General features: G+C 36.7%; 1 protein-coding gene across 4 annotated transcripts in view; it reads left to right on the top strand.

The window, feature by feature from the left end:
- PAFAH1B1 (platelet activating factor acetylhydrolase 1b regulatory subunit 1) overlaps nucleotides 1–15486 on the top strand; it is a 68395-nt gene that overhangs the window by 36116 nt on the left and 16793 nt on the right. For all 4 annotated transcript variants that reach the window (XR_003030583.2, XM_024979637.2, XM_024979636.2 and 1 more), the window contains 2 exon segments: nucleotides 14246–14330; nucleotides 14613–14687. Coding sequence is in view for 3 of the 4 variants with exons in the window: in XM_024979637.2 (XP_024835405.1) it covers nucleotides 14246–14330; nucleotides 14613–14687 (160 nt within the window). In the remaining variant the exon portion in view is untranslated.

The raw sequence follows: 15486 nt of genomic DNA on the forward strand, positions 1-15486 counted from the left end.
TTTTTACAAACTTGAAACATAATTTGTGATTCAACCTAGCAAATGTGTATTGCCTGCCTTCTGTGTTCTTACTACTCTGGGGCATATAAACATGAGTAATAATATGAAACCCTTTATGTGGATGTGACAACCATCTTTTAGATAAATCAAGGGTGGGAGAAATTAAAATGATCCAATTTTACAGCTAGTAACAGAGGTAGTTTTCTGATTTTAAATTCACTATTCATTAAACAAAATCCCATTACCAAAAGAAATGTATTTCAAAATGTAAACCTAACCCCCTACTTTCTCAGTCCCACTTTTGAGAAGTGGCCACCATTACCCCTATATAATTTTTTTTTAAGATATTTTCATATGTTACAAAAATTCCATGAACATCTTTTTTCTCCTTAGGATTTATAAGATAGAATTATACTTTACAACCTGTTTTTAATATTTTCTGTCACCCTTCCTATGAGTTTGGAAATGTTTGCTATCTGTTGCTGGTTCATCTAATAGCAACTTTTGTACTTCTTATACCTCTCTTTCTTTATCAAATTTTATGCATTGATTCTCCCCAATGGAAGATGAAGGGAGTCTGTTATTTTTATGTTGTCCTGGTTGATGATATTTGTACTGTTTGATCTGATGTTCACTCCCTAATTCTTTCGTGCAACAACTTTCCTATTGTATTTTTTTAACACTTATATTGAAGTATAGTTGATATATAAATAACTATACACATTTAATATGTACAATTTGATGAGTTTGGACCATTCTTATATTCTTATTTTGATTACTGTATTGTTGGGTTGAGTTCAGTTCAGTTGCTCAGTCGTGGCCAACTCTTTGTGACCCTGTGAACCGCAGTACGCCAGGCCTCCCTATCCATCACCAACTCCCAGAGTCCACCCAAACCCATGTCCATTGAGTCGGTGATGCCATCCAACCATCTCATCCTCTGTCGTCCCCTTCTCCTCCTGCCCTTGATCTGCCCTCGATCTTTCCCAGCATCAGAGTCTTTTCAGATGAGTCAGCTCTTCGCATCAGATGGCCAAAGTATTGGAGTTTCAGCTTCAACATCAGTCCTTCCAATGAACACCCAGGACTGATCTCCTTTAGGATGGACTGGTTGGATCTCCTTGCAGTCCAGGGGACTCTCAAGAGTCTCCTCCAACACCACAGTTCAAAAGCATCAATTCTTCTGCGCTCAGCTTTCTTTATAGTCCAACTCTCACATCCATACATGACCACTGAAAAAACCATAGCCTTGACTAGACAGACCTTTGTGACAAAGTAATGTCTCTGTTTTTCAATATGCTGTCTAGGTTGGTCATAACTTTCCTTTCAAGGAGTAAAGTGTCTTTTAATTTCATGGCTGCAGTCACCATCTACAGTGATTTTGGAGCCCAGAAAGATAAAGTCAGCCACTGTTTCCACTGGGTCCCCATCTATTTGCCATGAAGTGATGGGACCAGATGCCATGATCTTACTTTTCTGAATGTTGAGCTTTAAGCCAACTTTTTCACTCTCCTCTTTAACTTTCATGAAGAGTTGTTGGGTAGATTTTGTCATTATGTACCTTTTCAAGATGGACTTACAGATGGACCTCTGTGGGTCATTGCATGCCAGAGAATACTTTTTTTTGCTCTCAAAGTGAATAAGTAAAAAGTGAAGAATTTTTAGATTATACATTTTTCCCACTCAATTATAAGTATTAATTTTGCCATGTTTTAGATGGCAAAAAAAATCTCAAATTCCAAAAAAGCACAAATCACATAGGCCTCATTTGCTGATCATAATGCTATAAAAATGCAATCTGTCCATCTGAGCATTTAAAATATATACTTCTAAATAGCTGGAATAAAGAGAGCAAAATGAACCTTAGGAAGTGAAGAAATCAATAATACGGTACTCACATCAAAAACCCCTAGGATATATAGCCCACTACAGAAAATTAGATAGTCTTTAATGAATCTTTAAAAAAGAAATGAACTTTCAGGAAAAAGAAAAATAAGCCTAAAGGAAGCAGAGAGAAGGAATTCATAAATAAAAGCAGAAATTAATGAAATAGAAGATATAGCTTGGTAATTTGACAGGTAAAATTAAAAACTAGCTTTAAAAATAGACTAAAATGAAAGTGAAAAGACACAAATGAACAGTAATGGAAAAGGCAACGTAAAATGAAGTCAGGTGATTTTCAAAATTATGAGAATGTTCTCTTAAGTTTGAAAATCTGAATGACCTGAGTGATTCTCTAGGAAAATATACGTGATCAGATTTGTTTAGGAGAAGTTAGAAAACTTGAATAGAACCTTGACTATAGAGGAAATGGTAAAAATAGGTACAGACCAAGTTCAGGTGATTTTCAAGCCTAGACTTCCTGTCAAGTCTTTAAGGACCAGTAACTTCCCAGATTATGAAGTCTCTTCCAGAACATAGGAAAAGGTAGAAAACTTAGGAATTCATTTTAGTAGGGTGGAGTAACCCTGACAGCAACAGCAGGCCAAGAGGAAAATAATAAAGAACACTAAATGCTAATTCTTATATGAACTCAGATATAAAGAAATATAACAACTGAAGCCGGTAGTATATGAAAAAAATTAATTATGGCCAAGTATGATTTATTGCAAGAATGTAAAGGTTTTTCAGTGTTTAGAAACCTGTTAGTATAATTACCGTATTAATAAACAGAAGAAAAAAATGTGGTTAGTCCAGAGAATATAAAAGTTGTATTCTTAATACCCAATCCTTATTGTTAGAAATTCCTTAGAAAATAAGAAATCGAATATTTACTTAATTTGGTTAAGGCTTGTTGCCAGAATACAGCAGACATTAGAAATATCAAGTGCATTTCCATTAAAGTCTAGAACAAGTTCAGAGTTCCTATGCTCCTGCTACCATTTAAATTTGTATTTGAGATTCTAGCCAGTGCAGGGAGGCAACAAAAAGTATTAGAACTATAGGAAAGGAAGGAGACCAAGTGTATTTGTAGGTGATAGCATCTGCATAGGAGATCCAACAGAGTCAACAGTAGCTTAAAAATATGATATATTTATGTGTGTCTCTACACATAAAGATGTCTGTAAGATCTCTTGATAAGTCAAATAATCTGGTTGCTAAATAAGATGGTATAATACATTTCTGTTAAATACCCCCCCACACAGCTGTGCATTTCTTTTGTGCCTGTATCTGTGTAGATGCACAGATAAAGGCCTGAAGTGTCAAGCATGGTTACTTCTGAAGAGAAGAATGAAATTGGATAAATGTAGAATGAAGATGTGTGCCAGTATTGTTTCAGTATTTTAGAAGACAAAATATATTTATTTATTGTGTAAATAAAAAGTAAAAATTTAATATGTTTTCTTCTAAACAAAATAACTATAGATGATGATTATTCTCCGACATTATAGGTTGCAATGAAGAAGTGTTAGGTCAGCCTATTTCTTTTTGCTTTTCTGCCTAGGTACCCATAGTATCTATACACTTGTTCATGTTCCCCAAGCTAGGTTTTGTTTTGTTTTGTGTTTTTTTGGCTGTGTGGCATGAAGGATCCTAGTTCCCCTGATCATGGATTGAATTCCTATCCCCTTGCAGTGGAAGCATGGGAGTCCTAACTGCTGGACTGCTAGTGAAGTCCCTGGATGTTCTTTATGTTTTTCTCTTGGTATATTTGGTTATATTGTATTGTGTCTTTTGGATTCCTTTTATTTTTAGTTTTATGTTACCTTAGGTTTTTTTTTGAAAGTATAGAGTGTTCATCTATAATTTTCTGCTGCTTCCAGAGGTTATTTTTTCTCTCTATAGCATGCTTTCCTCTAGTTTACTTGCTTTGCTACTTTTCCTCTTCTCTTAAGAAAATTTACATGGGTCCTATGTGGCATTTTTGAGTATAGTTCTGTTTTGTGGAAAGAGTGATGAAGCTGGAATAGCTTGAAATTGAGTGTGCTGTCTTAGTACACCTTTCTACCTAATTAGTATAGTCCTTTGCTCTTGGGGCATTTTACCTCTTAGTTTTCCAGGTCCTTCTTGGGTGAGCTAAATCTTCCTCAAGTCATCTCAGGCCTTTTTCGGATAATTTTTTGTTTGTCTTCGTTGGCTAATTCTGGCTGGCACGTGTAAAGCTAATTCCCTTAACCCTTCTCTTAAATCCCCCTTTACCTGTAGACAGTGTCACTGCCCTAAGACTCCCCCATGATTGCTTGTCTGTTGCTCTCTCCAAAGCTCCTGAAAACCACTGATCTTTTTACTCTAGTTTTGCCATTTCTGGAAAGTTGAAATCACATGGTATGAGGCTTTTCAGAATTACTTTTTTTGGTATTTATTTTGAGGTTCCTTCATGTCTTTTTGTTACTATATTTTTAAGCTGTGTTTTGCTTTGGAAAAGACTTCCCTTGTGGCTCAGATGGTAAAGCGTCTGCCTACAATGCAGGAGACCAGGGTTCAATCCCTGGGTCGGGAAGATCTCCTGGAAAAGGAAATGGCAACCCACTCCAATATTCTTGCCTGGAAAATCCCATGGACAGTGGAACCTGGTAGGCTACAGTCCATGTGGTCACAAAGAGTTGGACATAACTGAGCGACTGAATGACTTCACTTTCACTTGTGCTTTAGAAAACTAAACCTCTTCAGTTATTTGAGGGATTCAAGTTTTTCCTGTGTATGTATTTTAACATTGTATATATTTAGTGTCTATTAGAAAGTGACTCTGTCCTGGCCTTTAAAAAAAGAAAGTAAACATCTGTACTTTGCTACAAACTAAAATTAGATCTGTGCATAGGAGTACACTGCTGCTGCTGCTGCTGCTAAGTTGCTTCAGTCGTGTCTGACTCTGTGCAGCCCCAGAGATGGCAGCCCACCAGGCTCCCCCGTCCCTGGGATTCTCCAGGCAAGAATAGTGGAGTGGGTTGCCATTTCCTTCTCCAATGCATGAAAGTGAAAAGTGAAAGTGAAATCGCCCAGTCGTGTCCGACTGGCAGCGACCCCATGGACTGCAGCCTACCAGGCTCCTCCGTCCATGGGATTTTCTAGGCAAGAGTACTGGAGTGGGGTGCCATTGCCTTCTCCAGTACACTGCTACCTGTGTGAATTAGAATCTCTTAATACTTGGCAACAAAGGCAAAATACATGAATTGAGTGCTGGGACTGAAATGAGACTCTAACTGTAGTTCATACCCTTTCAATTTCAATTTTTTTATGTTAAACTATATTTTCATTAACTATAAATATAAGTATATATTTAGACATACACTTCTTAATATGTTGCTTTCATCTAGCTTGTTTTGAGGTTCTGCTGGCTTTATATTTCCTTGGGGTGATAGAGTATGAGCCCTTCTGAGTCTTCAAAGGAAGATTAAAGTCATTCTCAGTTTGTGTTATATTTAATCTTTTTATTCTTTGAAAGCTTTTAATTGAAATATTTCATTCAATAGAACGCATCATATTCTGATCATTCCAAAATAACAGATAATGATGTACAGCCCATGGGGTCGCAGAGAGTCAGACACGACCTAGAGACTAAGCGCACATACTGTAGGAGGTGCTGGTATTTTCTGTTGTTAATGTTAGACTTGTCAAACAGTAATAGTAAATAAAGCATATTTCATTTGTGAAATTGAACCAAGATTATAAAATTGCTTAATGTTTCAAGATTTTGAAATGTTTCAGCATTTATTGAGTGAGATGTAGGCATCTCTAAAGGTAATAAAGATGTGGTCATCAGTGTCAAAATTGTTGGTTTTCTGTCGAACTCATACAGAGCTGCAGAACTTTTATTGTGTCATGACATTTTAAGTTTCACTGAACTATTTGATTGTATTTTAGAAGATTGTATTAAAAGAGAAGTCATACTGAAAAGAGAGGAGGGCAGTGCCCCAAATACAATTAAGGAAGTTGAGAAAGTTGTATGCTGAGTGGCTCCTGTTTTTTGTGTGTGTGTGTGTGAAGCTGACGGTCAGCTGAAAGGTGGGATACAGTTAGATGTTTGAGAGTACAGAAAAGAGACTAGGGACAAGTGAATGATTCATCAGGCAGCACTGGAATGACAACCATGTATTATGACTTGACCCTTACAAGTTTTTTTAGCCAGGTAATTCTAGGGATGTCTGTTGTAAATATCTGATTTTAAATGATCTTTACTTTTATGCTTTAGGGCTTATTTATGATGCTCTTTGTTTATTTAGTTGGTATCCCATCTAATCTTCCTATATGCTTCTGATAAGTAAGTCTTTTTAAAATGTCACTTAAACTGCTTTTTCTTGCCTTGCATGTCCTTCATAATGTTTCTGTCCTATCTTTCAGCCATTTCTGTCATAACTTAATCTCATTTCCAGTATTTATATCTATTATTTATGTGGATCACTTTTGGAACAATTTTAAGTAATGGTGATTATAGGTATTCTTTTCTTGTTCTTGGCATTAATGCAGATATTTCTAGTGTTTTACCGTTAACAATATTATTTATTGGTTGAAGGTTTGATGGATTTCTTTTTAAAATATTAATAAGATATCTTTTTTAATATTAATGAAGACCTTTCTGTTGTTAAAGAATGTTCTAAAATCAAGAATGTTGAAGCATTTGATCATACAGATATTGAGATCTTCATCATATTCTCATTCCCAGTTCCCCTCAGTATACCAGGTACCTGTTCTTTTACTTAATGATGAAGATAAAAGTCCACTTACCGTGATTTACCTAAATTTTATTTTCCATTACTTCACCACTGCCAGAATTAGGTCTCATTGTAACCTCTTGCTGTGCTTTACTTGTCCCAGGACTGGTAGTAGTTGAATCCTGGCCTACCCTTTTGAAATATATTCAAGTGTGATGATGAAGGATGATTATTACAATCCTTTGTCAAGGCACAGGAGGTTGGAGAGGTATAAGACCTATGGCCAAGAACTTACCTTATCAGTACTGCCCTTTCCCCAAAGTCTCAGTGGGTGCTGGTAGCATACTTAAGAAACCATGTTACCTGCCTGTCTGAGAGTTGGCTAATGTACGGCAGCAGTTTGTGGAATGACCCGCAGTAGTGTCTCTGCACGTGCACTGAACTTTATTCACATCTTCACCAGGACTGTGTAATTCATCTTGGCGTTTGTCTCAAATGGCATTGCCTGGGTCATTGTGAGGGTTGTCTTCTGTAGCAGGGCACTAAAGACGATGATGTGCTCCTGGTGGCATGAACTTGCATGCTTGATCCTGCTGGGTCTTGTCTTCCTATTATCCTGGTGGTGTGCCCTCCTAACCTGGTAGGGATCCCACATTCATAGGGCCACGGCAGCCTATTAGAGCAGTGCACATTAACCCCACTGCTTTCCTCATTCCTGAATAGGTGAGATCAGTGTGTCCTTTGTAATGGACCTGGTGAGAAGACATCTATTTGTCAGTTTCTAACTCAACCTTGTTTTTCCTCATATAAACAATAACGTTTGACTATTTATAGAATTCCTAGAACATTTTTATTCAGCCTTAGAGTACTGGAGTACAGAGTTTGAAGAAACACTGTTATTGTCATTTTGGTTTCAGAAGACCTGAATTTTGATTCTCAGCTTCACCATTTATTAGCCAAAAAAAAAAAAAATCTATTTAAGCTCTATGAGCCTTGGTGTCTTTACCTTTGAAAAACAACATCCACTTCGGTCCCCTGTAGTGCATGCTCTGTAATTGTCTCTGCTTCAGTTTTGTTGGTAAGAAGTGCTGGGGACCCTGAAGTATTCTGCTTTTATTATGGTGTTATCCAATCTTTTTAGAGTCGTTTTTGTTTAACTAGCAGTTCATAGCATTTTGATACTCTTATCTCTATAAGAATGTGAGGTTGTATATGGGTTGGTAGTGGTGGGATGTTTTGTATGACTGATACTACTGATACTACTGCTACAAAAATTGTCTTGGGGCTATAAGAATGAAGAGCATGTAGGAAGTCAACTAAAGTGCCTAAAATACAATCCTTGCATTTTTGATAAACTTAAGAATAGTTTAGAAAAACAAAATCTCATTTGCTGTTGTAGCAGTTTCACCGGAGAGCAGCAGACTGTGTCCAGTGTAGTGCTGTTCCATATGTCAGCGTAAATTCAGAAAGTCCATCATCTCAGTTTGTTCTTTTGATTTTAGCCATTTTCTGTGATTCTACACGGCTTTATTGATTTTGGTTCTACTCAGAGTGACCTGTTGCACTTCTGTGTGAATTTTTCCTTGATTCTAGTGATTCTTATTTTTCTTCATCTCCGAAGGCTTAGTAGATTTACTTAACTCGTATATGAAGTTTCTTTGAGAGATTATTATAAACTTGTGCTTTGATGCCCTCCTGTTTTCAAGGGTATGCATCTTCCATTATTAATAAAGTGATGAAGATCAACTCTTGAGTCAACAACTGAAATTAGTAGCAAACTTCAGAAGCACCCTTTAGGCTTTTGTAAGAAGTAGCAGATTCTTCAGTCTTATTTATTCTTTCTTTATGTGATGGTGGTATGCCTTGCCTGCGTTAGAGGTTCCGTGTTCTCAGTATCAGTTTAGTTGGCTTAGATGTTGAGTGGCGAGGTGACAGGGGCGGCGGTGCTAGAGTTACTTGGCCATGGGAACCTGGTATTTGATGTGGAAATAGAATTGACTAGACTGTTCTGGGGCGGGGTTGTAGACTTTGTACATCATCAGTATGTTGTACTTCCCCCAATGATATCATACACATTTAAACTTCAGCTTTATTTACTGTAGTTTTGTTTATATTCCCTTTTTCTTTGATAATTCAGTATTATGATATTTTGGACCACCCCCAAGAAAAAGAAGTGCAAAAAAGCAAAATGGCTGTCTGAGGAGGTCTTACAAATAGCTGTGAAAAGAAGAGAATTGAAAAGCAAAGGAGAAAAGGAAAGATATACCTATTTGAATGCAGAGTTCCAAAGAATAGCAAGGAGAGATAAGAACGCCTTCCTCAGTGATCAGGGCAAAGAAGTAGAGGAAAACAATGGAATGAGAAAGACTAGAGATCTCTTTAAGAAAATTAGAGATACCAAGGGGAACATTTCATGCAAAGATGGGCACAATAAAGAACAGAAATGGTATGGACCTAACAGAAGCAGAAAATATTAAGAAGAGATTGCAAGAATACATAGAACTGTACAAAAAAGATCTTCACGACCCAGATAATCACGATGGTGAGATCACTCACCTATAGCCAGACATCCTGGAATGTGAAGTCAAGTGGGCTTTAGGAAGCATCACTACGAACAAAGCTAGTGGAGGTGATGGAATTCCAGTGGAGCTATTTCAAATCCTAAAAGATGATGCTGTGAAAGTGCTGCACTCAATATGCCAGCAAATTTGGAAAACTCAGCAGTGGCCACAGGACTGGAAAAGGTCAGTTTTCATTCCAATCCCTAAGAAAGGCAATGCCTAAGAATGCTCAAACTACCGCACAGTTGGACTCATCTCACACGCTAGTAAAGTAATGCTCAAAATTCTCCAAGCCAGGCTTCAGCAATACATGAACCATGAACTTCCAGATGTTCAAGCTGGTTTTAGAAAAGGCAGAGGAACCAGAGATCAAATTGCCAACATCCTCTGGATCATCGAAAAAGCAAGAGAGTTGCAGGAAAACATCTACTTCTGCTTTATTGACTATACCAAAGCCTTTGACTGTGTCAATCACCACAAACTGGAAAATTCTGGAAAAGATGGGAGTAACCAGACCACCTAACCTGCCTCTTGAGAAATCTGTATGCAGGTCAGGAAGCAACGGTTAGAACGGGATATTGAACAACAGACTGGTTGCAAATAGGAAAAGGAATACCTCAGGGCTGTATATTGTCACCCTGCTTATTTAACTTATATACAGAGCACATCATGAGAAATGCTGGGCTGGAAGAAGCACAAGCTGGAATCAAGATTGCTGGGAGACATATCAGTAACCTCAGATGTGCAGATGTCACCAAACTTAAGGCAGAAAGTGAAGAGGAACTGAAGAGCCTCTTGATGAAAGTGAGAGAGGAGAGTGAAAAAGTTGGCTTAAAGCTCAACATTCAGAAAAGTAAGATCATGGCATCCGGTCCCATCACTTCATGGCAAATAGATGGGGAAACAGTGGAAACAGTGGCTGACTTTATCTTTCTGGGCTCCAAAATCACTGCAGATGGTGACTGCAAGTCATGAAATTAAAAGACACTTACTCCTTGGAAGGAAAGTTATGACCAACCTAGACAGCATATTAAAAGGCAGAGACATTACTTTGCCAACAAAGGTGCATCTAGTCAAGGCTGTGGTTTTTCCAGTGGTCATGTATGGATGTGAGAGTTGGACTATAAGGAAAGCTGAGCATCAAAGAATTGATGCTTTTGAACTGTGGTGGAGAAGACTCTTGAGAGTCCCTTGGACTGCAAGGAGATCCAACCAGTCCATCCTAAAGGAGATCAATCCTGAATATTCATTGGAAGGACTGATGCTGAAGCTGAAACTCCAATACTTTGGCCACGAAGAGCTGACTCATTTGAAAAGACCCTGATGCTGGGAAAGATTGAAGGCAAGAGGAGAAGGGGACGACAGAGGATGAGATGGCTGGATGGCATCACCAACTCAATGGAGATGAGTTTGTGTAAACTCTGGGAGTCTGTGATGGACAGGGAGGCCTGGTGTGCTGCTATCTATGGGGTTGTAAAGCGTCGAACACGACTGAGCGACTGAACTGAACTGCTGCTAAGTCTTTTCAGTCATGTCCGACTCTGTGCGACCCCATAGACAGCAGCCACCAGACTGCCTCATCCCTGGGATTCTCCTGAATGCCGTGTAATAGCTCTCTTTTTCTAAACTGTTAAGTGTAAATATGGTTACTATTTAACTTTGATTGGATAGAGAACACATGCCTGATATTCTCAAGTCTCACTGCTCCTCCACAACTCCAGTATTTTACAGTCTTCATTTTAAGCCTAACTGTAGAGTGGGATACTTAGGCTACCTTAAGTTCTGAAGCTGTACTTGCTAAAGTCAACAGGGACCTCTGAATAGCCGGATTGCTTGAACACTTTTTAAACTATGTTTTACCTCTCTCAGATCTTTGTCACTGGTAGTGATTTCCATTTCTTTGAAATGTCCTTCTCCATTGGCTTGCTGACATCTCTTAATTCTTGTACTATAACAGGATTCTTCACTTTCTGATGGCTTCTGAAAAAGTTTGATATCTGTCAAGGTTCTGTCATTTACTTTCTACATTCCTTTGATCTTCCCATTATATACCTTCTTCTGAAGTGCCTTTCACCATTTATGGTTTGAAACACTGCTACCTATTTACCAGTTTTCCCAAATTCTTTCCTTACATCAAATCCAGCTCTTAAGCTTCTGATCTTTGCATTCAGTTACCTTCTTTATCATATATCTTTACTTAAATGTCTTATAGCCACTTCAGGTCAAAAGATTTAAAACTGAACTAATTATATTCCTGCCTCCCCCTTTTTTTGCCCCCCTCTTCTTCTCCTCTTCTGTCCAAGTAAATGTTATTACCATGTACCAAAAACTTGTGAATCAACTGTTTTCTCCCATGTCCCACTTTGTGTAGGCTGGTCAGAATACCCATCATTAAAAAGTCTACAAATAACAAATGCTGTAAAGAGTGTGGAGAAATTGAACCCTCCTACACTGTTGGTGGGAATGTAAGTTGGTGCAGCCACTATGGAAAACAGTATGGAGTTTCCCTTAACAGTAATTAAAAATAGAATTACTGTATAATCCAGCAGTCCTACTTCTGGTCATACACCTGGACAAAGCCATAATTCAAAAAGAGAGTACCCCTTTGTTCGTAGCAGCACTATTCACAAAAGCCAAAACATGGAAATACCCTGTCCATTCATCAGTAGATGAGTGAATAAAGAAGATGTGATACATATATACAATGTATTACTACTCCGTGATAAAAGAGAACAAAATAATGCCATTTGCAGAAACATGGATGCAACTAGAGATTATAATACTAAGTGAAATAAGTCAAAAAGAGAAAAACATTATATCACTTATATATGGAATCTAAAATTATGGTACAGATGAACCTATACACAAAACAGAAGCAGACTCACAGATCAGATTTGTGGTTGCCAAGAGGGAGAAGGGGAGGCAAAGAGATGAACTGCAACTTGGAGGTTGGTAAATGTAGACTGTTTCATTTAGAATGGATATATAACAAGGTCTAGTGTATAGCACTGGGAACTGTATCCAGTCTCCTGGGATAAAACATAGTGGGAAAGAATATTTTAAAAAAGAGGTGTGTGTGTGTATGTATTACTCAGTCACTATGCCGTACAGCAGAGATTGGTACAACATTATAAATCAGCTGTATTTGAATTTTTAAAAGTTTGTGTGTTGGACTTTTTAAATTGCAGTATAGATTCACTTTAAAAGCATTTATGAAGAAATTTAGTAAATGGAAGTATATGAAAATGGAACAGCTCCAGTTAAAGGAGGGAAGTGTAGTGTCCTACCCACTTGGCCAGGTTCTTCCCCACCTGCTCAGTAAAGATTGATTGGGATTATTATCCTAAATTGCTTCACTACCCGTTTTATGACCTTGAATGTATCAATCTCTCAATTATGTAATATAGGGGTTATACACTTTCTACCTAACTTAACAGCATGGTTTTAGGATCAAAAGAGGCAGTGAATGATGTTTTTTAGATTTAAAACTTTATAAAAAGTTTTTATACAAGTTATACGTTCTCACATAGGCCTGTCTTCCAAACACCATTACTTGGGGGGTTAGGTTTCAACATAAGAATTTGTGGGGTATACAGGTAATCAGTCTGTAGCATCTTTTGACTTAAAGGTAAAGATGTTTGAAAAGCTTTGGCTATATGAATACTTACTGTAACATTATTTTAAATGTTGAAACACTGACAGGTTTTCAGTGTATTGAATGAAATGAACAGCTATGTGACTTGATTAAAGCATACATGGTGATGTGAATATATAGGCAAAGAGCATGATATGAGTGACCTGTGCTGACCTATGTTAGTATTAATCTCAAAATATTGGGATTTTTTTTTTTAGTAAGGAAAAGGATATAGTTTCTTCTCCTTTTAATATTCTTACCTAGAGAAGTATCATCATTTATCTCTCTTTCCTTTATCATTAAGATAATAATTGCTATAATTTGCACATGTTACGTGTACATATTGTCTGTTATATGAGCTTCAGAATTGTAAGCTGTGTGTAGTGTGTTCAGGCAAAGTTCCAGCACTCAGGCTTGACTCTGAGGAAGGAGTAGAGCTGCGTAGGAACAGTGAATATTTACAAATACTACCTAAGATTTTGTAAACCCTTGACGTTTTTCCCTTTGTTGCCTGGAGAAGGAAATAAAGCTAAGTGATAGATAGATGTCTTTTAGTGTCTTTGTTTTCCTTACCATTTGGGATATTCTTACAAAGGGTCATTTATTTGTTGAAGGTTAGTTTGTTTGTAATATAGGCTTTGACAGCACAGTATTTGATGAAATTATTTTGGAGAGCCATTGCCTTCCTATTTGTATTACTTCAGAAGGCCCAAGTAGAACTGCTTGGAAATTACAAAGTAGTACTATTTACAGTTTCAGGTAAAGAATTTATTTCTGAATGAATCAAATTATCCATTAATAAAACAGGCCAGAAGGTACAGGCTTGTAAGAAGCACATACAGACTCACAATAATAATACTATACTTTCTTCAATCCCACGGCCCACAAATGTGATGTTCTAACCTTGTAATTCTAAATTAATTTCTCATTCTATGATACTGTACTGTTTGTAGCTTGTGCCTTTTTTCCACCCACTCTCATGGTTTAAAGTTGTCTCTAATATTAAAATGCTAATTATAATTTTACCAGAACAATTCTCCTTACAAAACTAAATTTCATTTGCTAGTCCTTGAGTTTCTGTAAGAATGACAAGTATTAAATAGTAAGGGAGGGCTAAGTGTAAACATGAACAAAATTGATTGTCACAGAGTGATAACTAGTTATATAAGCCAGGTCTTGATACAACTTGTAAGGTAAACAACGCATTAGAAATATAACTAAAAGTTCAAGAATAGTATTAACAATCTTACGGATATGCTATGAAGGGTTAACTATTTTAGAGGCTTTTGTGGGGTTGGTGGTTCATTTTCTTATGAAATGCTTGTATAATTGGAAGGGTAATCCTCTTTAAAAAAAAAAAAAAAGAGTGTCTTAAGGTTTATGAGATTTAAAAAAAAAATACTTTCTTCAACATAGAAATGAGAATTTATTAAAAGTCATTTGAATTTATTGTCTTTCAGAAATCGAGCTATAGCAGATTATCTTCGTTCAAATGGCTACGAAGAAGCATATTCAGTTTTTAAAAAGGAAGCTGAATTAGATATGGTATGTTTGACTTTTTACAGTTACTCATGTAGTTGATGAGTAGATTTTATTGAAGTATTAGTAGTTAGCAGTCACCTCAGTTATTTAAAATCTTGTCATTTATTATGGTTTTACTTGGCACTAAACCTGAAATTCACCCACCAACACACACCTTCTTTGTATAATCAGATCATTTTAGTAATGTTTGGGCTTAGAGAGTGAATGGTGTGTATGGCTTGAGCTTTTGTATTTGAGCCCTTTTTTCTTTCTTTTTTTTTAAATCTACTTTTTTTTTCTCTCTAGAATGAAGAATTAGATAAGAAATATGCTGGTCTTTTGGAAAAAAAATGGACATCTGTTATTAGATTACAAAAGAAGGTAACGAAATCTTTTTCTTTTAGTTGTATTCAGAGTATTAAATATAAACTTTGAAAGTATCAACATAATAAATTTTTTTCTGCATTAGCAGTTATGTTAACCTTAAAAAGGTAAATAAAAATACATTTCTATGCATTATGACATATACAGACCATTGCTGATACATTGCTAACTTAGGCAAACAGGAGTACTGGCTGGGTTGAATGTAACATAGCCCTGACTTCAAGGAATTGGTACTGAAGAACCTATAGATGGGAAGAACACATGGAACCAATATGATGCTAGGAAAAGAGCACTAAAAGGTGCTCTTAGACGTTTCAATTTCTTCTCTGAGCTTTGATCTAGTAAGTGAGGGCAATAAGTAATATTCTGGTCCTAAAATTTGTACTTTGAGTAGGCAAAGTTAGAATTAATAATGTTGTTATAACATGATTTAATCCATAAAAAGCCCTTAGTAGGAAAGTGCCTGGCACATAGATGTCAGTAGTGTTAGCTTTTATTATGAATATTCTGATTAACAGGTACAATGTAAACGAAGTTTGGAAAGAATTAACTAAGGGTGGCAGAGTTGGAAGGGATCAAGATAGGTTTCCTACTCTTCCTCGAGTTGTATAGAGCACCTTCCAGATTCTTCAAGTTAAGGGGTTCAGACACAATTGTATTGAGTTTTTCTCAATGTGCAGTTTTGTCACCCCACTAAGATTTTAGTGTTATGTAATATAGATAATTTTCAGTTAAATCTAACAAATGCTTTGTAAATTGCTAAAATTTTATTCTGCTTATATGGATGCAAAATAAA

This window comes from Bos taurus, chromosome 19, assembly GCF_002263795.3.
Source record: "Bos taurus isolate L1 Dominette 01449 registration number 42190680 breed Hereford chromosome 19, ARS-UCD2.0, whole genome shotgun sequence".
NCBI classification, from domain to species: Eukaryota; Metazoa; Chordata; class Mammalia; order Artiodactyla; family Bovidae; genus Bos; species Bos taurus.